General features: G+C 49.0%; 1 protein-coding gene across 1 annotated transcript; it reads left to right on the top strand.

The window, feature by feature from the left end:
- Positions 1–4,409: 4,409 nt before the first annotated feature.
- On the top strand, positions 4,410–5,114 carry FGFBP1 (fibroblast growth factor binding protein 1). Its single transcript, XM_052642357.1, has one exon. It carries the CDS (start codon positions 4,410–4,412, stop codon positions 5,112–5,114), a length of 705 nt encoding a protein of 234 aa, XP_052498317.1.
- Positions 5,115–5,841: the final 727 nt, after the last annotated feature.

Raw genomic sequence — 5,841 nt, 5'->3', positions numbered from 1 at the left:
ATGGACCTAGAGACTGTCATACAGAGTGAAGTAAGTCAGATAGAAAAAAATAGATATGTATTAATGCACATAGGTGGACTCTAGAGGAATGGTACCAATGAATGTGTTTGCAGGGCAGGAAATAGAAATGCAGACACAGGAAGGGAGGATGACGGTGGGACAAATTGAGAGAGTAGCAGGGAAATACATATACATTAGCATGTGGAAAATAGACGGCTAGTGGGAACCTGCTGTATAGCCTAGGGAGCTCAGCTCAGTGCTCTGTGGGGACCCAGCTGGGTGGGATGGGAGTGGGTGGGAAGGAGGCTAAAGGAGGAGATGCATGTGTGTTTGCATTTATATATTTATATATGTATGCATATATATACACATAGGATTCACACTGCTGTGCAGCAGAAACCAACACAACATTGTAAAGCAATTATACTCCAGTGAAAAGTATATGCGGAGAAGGCAATGGAACCCCACTCCAGTATTCTTGCCTGGAAAGTCCCATGGACGGAGGAGCCTGGTAGGCTACAGTCCATGGGTTTGCTAAGAGTCGGACACGACTGAGCGACTTCACTTTCACTTTTCACTTTCATGCATTGGAGGAGGAAATGGCAACCCACTCCAGTATTCTTGCCTGGAGAATCCCAGGGACGGGGGAGCCTGGCGGGCTGCCGTCTATGGGGTTGCACAGAGTCAGACATGACTGACGTGACTTAGCAGCAGCAGCAGCAGCAGCAAAAAGTGTGTGTGGAAAAATTCATGAGGTCTGAGAATCTTGGCCTCAGGCCGACGTGTTTTCTGTCACCTGGAGCTGAGTGTTGACACTTAGACGTCAGGAACTACCCAGTTTGCCATCACTCCCAGGACTCCTCATTGTTCCTGTCCCAAAGGCAAGGGTCAGTTGCCGTCTATTACTCATTATTACTCCTATAGCTCTTACACTATTGCTTTCCTTACAGCCGAGTCAAGAAGAAAAGGAACAACTTCTTATGCTCAAACATCATGAAAAGTAAAATGATAAAATGTAGTGAAGTCCGTGTCATTGCAGATGTGAGTTCTTTTTACATTCTCAGCAAGGAAACAAAATGTACCTGTTTTTTAAAGAAGACAATTAAAGGCCACCTTATGAACCAAATCTGTTCTGCTTCACTTGATGCTAATGAGTCAGCTTCCTGAAAATTTTAGTCCACCGGGCTCCTCTGTCCATGTGGTTTTCCAGACAAGAATACTTCCTGACCCAGGGATTGAACCCACATCTGTTACATCTCCTGCATTGACAGGAAGGTTCTTCACCACTAGCACCACCTGGGAAGCCCAAATAATTCAGCACGAGGCCCTAAATGAGGTGCTGCTATCGACAGTTGTCAGTCGCTGAGCAGAGGGAGGGTCAGAGAGGTTCAAATCACAGCTAGACAGATGCTGGGTCTGGGGCTCCACTAGATCCAGGCACTGCCTAGAGGAGGCTCAGCAGAGTAAGGACCCCAGCTGTGACCACAAGGTGTAAACTTTTAACGAGACCCAGGTCAGGAATTTCCTCCTTACCAGCGTCTCAGGGCCCAAGGGTTGCTCTGCCCACCTAGTAACTTCAAGTGCCTCAGGTGAAAATGGCGATTCAAAGGCTAGGGTGGGTCCCCAGTTCAATCCTTCATTCACCAAGTGTTTACTGAGTGTGTCAGGTAAAAAGAGGACAGAGTGGACCCCGAGAGTCCAGGCTTTAAACCCTGGGCTCCTCATCCTCCTAGCCCTGTGATCTTGGCCCAGCCTCAAATATCTCCAAGCTCCAAAATTCCATCTGGAAAATGGGACGAATTATATTGGAAGGACTGATGCTGAAGCTGAAGCTCCAGTACCTTGGCCACCTGAGGCAAAGAGCTGACTCATTGGAAAAGACTCTGATGCTGAGAAAGATTGCAGGCAAAAGAAGGGGGCGACAGAGGCATCTGTTAGATGGCATCACCAACTCAATGGACATGAATTTGAGCAAACTCTGGGGCATAGTGAAGAACAAGGGAGTCTGGCAGGCTGCAGTCCGTGGGGTCGCAGAGTCGGACGTGACTTAGTGACTGAGCAACAACAATGTAGGTTAGTATATCATGGAGGGGCTCTGATGAGATTTGAGGGAGAGCTTTGGGTAGAATGAGTTAGTGTTCATAACTTCCCCCCTACCCCGCCAAGATTCTGCTGCTGGGGTCCTCTTCCCATCACAGAGGGTCTTTGCAAGGCTGTGCTCAGTTGGCCACTGGGGGTAAGAAAATGGCTTGGAAGAACCAGGTCTAATGCCACGCATGTAACACTCCCTGCCTCCCACACTTACACACAGACAGGATTATGCCAAGCACTTTCCCTGCAGGAACTGGCTCTCTCTGAAGGGGCGTGGCTGGGAGGAGTGTGAATAAAGTGACACAGGTATGTGAGGTGTAAAAACCCTGTCTGTGTGGGCTCTTATATAAAGGGCCTTCCCGGCCTCTCACGGTGGATGAGACCACGGGAAGCGTGCAAGCTTCCTCTCCCATCTGGGGTTGCGCTGGACCTGCAAGCTCAGAACAAGGTAAGAGCTGGCTCTCTGAAGAGTGTCATTCCTTGCCACCCCCCATCCCTACCCCAGCTCCCTTGAGGACCTCAGGTTCCTGGAACCTGGATCTCCTCAGGGACAAGTAGGGGCTGAGTCCCACTGTCGTGAAGAATGAGCAGGTCTTTATCGGACATACCTAGCTCCCAGCCTAACTTCATTTTGGGAGCCCACATATTGTGACTGTGGGCTCCCTGTATCAGGGAGGGCTTCCCTGGAGGCTCAGATGGTAAAGAATCTGCCTGCAATGTAAGAGAAACCGGGGTCCGATCTCCAGGTCGGGAAGATCCCCTGGAGAAGGGAAGAGCAACCCACTCCAGTATTCATGCCTGGAGAATTCCATGAACAGGGGAGCCTGGCGGGCTTCAAACCATGGGGTTGCAAAGAGTCAGACATGACCGAGCGACTGACACTTTCCCTCTGTTCCTTTATCAGTCCTAACGAGAGGCCATATGCCCAGGGTAGATAATGGGATCAAGACCATTCTCCTAACCAGCCTCTTCTTAAACAAAAGTCTGTATTCTTTTCAAATGGAGCACCTGCAATATGAATGTTCTTATCAGAACTAAGCCAGACGAAGTGAGTTGTTCCTAATCGCTTTTTTTTAATTTCTGAAAGGCAGAGTAAGGTGAAAGCAAGAGGGATTCAGGGACGGGCGTGGTGGTATAAAGGACCAGGAGAGGTTCCGGCTGCCTGTCTCAACTGTGTCACTTGCCCATTATGGGATATTGAGCAATTTATTTGCTGCTCTGAAACTTAACTGTCACGCCTGTTACCTGATGGTGATGTATTATGACCTGCCAGGCAGGGCTCTTGTGTGAATTAACAAGGTGAAAGAGAAACACAGGTCATGTGCTTAGCACGGAGTTGGTGTCAAATAGAAAGGCTAATTCTCCTCTTCGAGGGGTGGTTTTTGTCACCCACTTGATAAAATCTATTCAGTTTAGTGTAACAGTTAAAGTCATCCTATGTCTTTAATGATTTATTTTTAAAAGCATTGACTGGGGACTTTCTCTATGGTAAGGACAGTGTCAAAGCATTCTAAATGCGTTGGTGGAAACTCACCTCTGTTCTCCTGGTTGACTTTGCGCAGTCAAACTGTGTGATCACCCATTCTTCATGCCATTCCCTGGGCTCTTACTGAAGCCCAAATGCCCCTGCTCACCAACCACTTATCTCAGAGTGTCCAGGCCTCATGCATGTTTAACCTTGGGTCAGACATCACCTTGTGTGTCACTTACCATGTCCTTTCTTGTGTGATCACCTGAGTCCATGTGGAACGGTGAGATAGAAACTCAGCCCACCGCAGCTGAAAGAGAGTCGACAATCATCTCACCAAACATCTTGATTTTCAGACGAAGGAGCTGAGACCCAGACGGGGAGAGTGACTTGCCCAAGATCAGGTTGGGGGACATGGTTGGGACAAACTCCAGGTCAATGCTATTTAGATCCCCCAAAGAGTTGCCTCCAAGTTTTTAGGATGTGAGACTTTCTTACTCACCTTGATCAATTCAACATCTAGTCTAGGGCATGGCTAGTAGTCGGTGCCCCATGAAAGTGCATTGAATGGTGAATGGAGCTGGAGTAACTGAGTGAGGGGATGAGGGCGTGAGGACTGGCGGGGTTCAGAGGGTGCGGAAGAGTGAGCGAAGAGCAGGACGTTTCTGGCATTCGAGGCTCAAGCAGAAATGCGAATAGAGCAGCTGCTTGTCTGCTGATTCCAGGAAATAGAAGGTTCTTGGATCTCATCCTGAAGCAGGCAGACCTGTGCCAAGTGGAGGGGAGGGTCCTCCAGCCCAGCGCTGACTCACCTGCCTTTTGTCAAACAGGTTCCCACCAAGCTGAAGGCATGAGGACCCACGGCCTCACCCTGCTCTCCCTCCTCCTCCTGGCTGTTCTGATGCTCTTGGCGGAGGCCAAAAAGGAAGGAAGGAAGAGACAGGGCAGCAAAGCCAGCACAGAGGAATCGCACGCTCTGGGCAAGCCCGGGAAGGAGCCGAGGAGCCAGCCAGCCAAGCACCCGATCAAAGGCAAGTTCGTCACCCCGGACCACGCTGACTGCAGATGGGCAGTGACCAAGCAGGAGGAGGGCATCGTGCTGAAGGTCGAGTGTACCCAACAGGACAACACGTTTTCCTGTTTCTTCACTGGCAATCCAACCTCATGCCTAGAGTTGCACAAAAGCAGCGTCTATTGGAAACAAATTGGCCGGAATCTGCGTTCTCAGAAGGTCATCTGTGGTGATGCCAAGAGTGTCCTGAAGACCAGGGTGTGCAGAAAGAAGTTTCCAGAATCGAATCTCAAGCTGGTGAACTCTACTCTGATTAGGATCAAGAAACCCAGCCAGGAGTTAATGGAGCCCTCTCCCATGGACACGGTTGGAGTGACTATCTCCTCCAACCCAGAAAAGACCCAGACCATGACCACCAAAGGTCCTCAGTGTGAGGATGAAGACTTGGAAAACCAAAGGAAGGCAGCGCAGGAGTACTGCGGGGAGGTCTGGGGCTCTTTGTGCAGATTCTTCCTCTCCGTGGTACAGGGCAGTTCATGCTAACGAGGTCGAAAGAGAACAGAGTCCTTTAGGAGGCGTCACGTCAAAGCCTTTTCATATGCTGTAAAGATCTCCTAATTCCCTGTCAGATGAACATTTGTGCCATGAGTATGCAATGGACTAATGGAACAGATTTTGCAATTTTTGTCTCTGTGTTTGGAATTTGTTTTGTATTCATTTCCTTAGATGTGATTTTAAGAGGCTATTGTCCTGTATTTTTCCACGGCCCACAAAGCCTTGTTTCTATGAGCAGTAAGGACCAGTCTTTGAACTGAAGAGTCAGAGTGGTGATTTCAGGGCAGTGCACTTTCTGCCCAGTTACGATAATAAAGCCCTGTGCCTTTTTCAGAAATATGTTCAACCACTGTTTGATTTCTCTCTGCCTAGTTCCAATGCACTTGCAAACAGGTCCTCATATATCAGTGGAAAAAGTATCCTGTTCACCAGCCATCCCAGATCATCCCATAAGGTGATCCATTCCTGAATCCCTATCTTCCCAGTTTCAGGCTTTGATCTGTGGTATTTGATGCTTACTGAACTGATTTCACCTGAAGCATCATGTGATGAAGACACCTGTCAGGGGCTCACAGATGGGAGGAGGGCAGACAGGATTCAAAGCCAGGACATCAACAAACCACATCCATGAGCTGGAGCAAAATCCTCCATGGCTTCAAGTTAGGGCTCCCATCACCACTCGCCATACACAGGACTCCCGAGCTTGGAGAGATGG

The sequence above is a fragment of the Budorcas taxicolor genome, chromosome 6, assembly GCF_023091745.1.
Source record: "Budorcas taxicolor isolate Tak-1 chromosome 6, Takin1.1, whole genome shotgun sequence".
Lineage (NCBI taxonomy): Eukaryota > Metazoa > Chordata > Mammalia > Artiodactyla > Bovidae > Budorcas > Budorcas taxicolor.
Note: the sequence above shows the minus strand (reverse complement) of the source record. Positions and strands in the feature narration are given on the sequence as shown.

What these genes read in the sequence shown, in the direction of transcription:
- FGFBP1 (XM_052642357.1), top strand. Translation starts at nt 4,410, where the DNA reads ATGAGGACCCACGGCCTCACCCTGCTCTCCCTCCTCCTCCTGGCTGTT.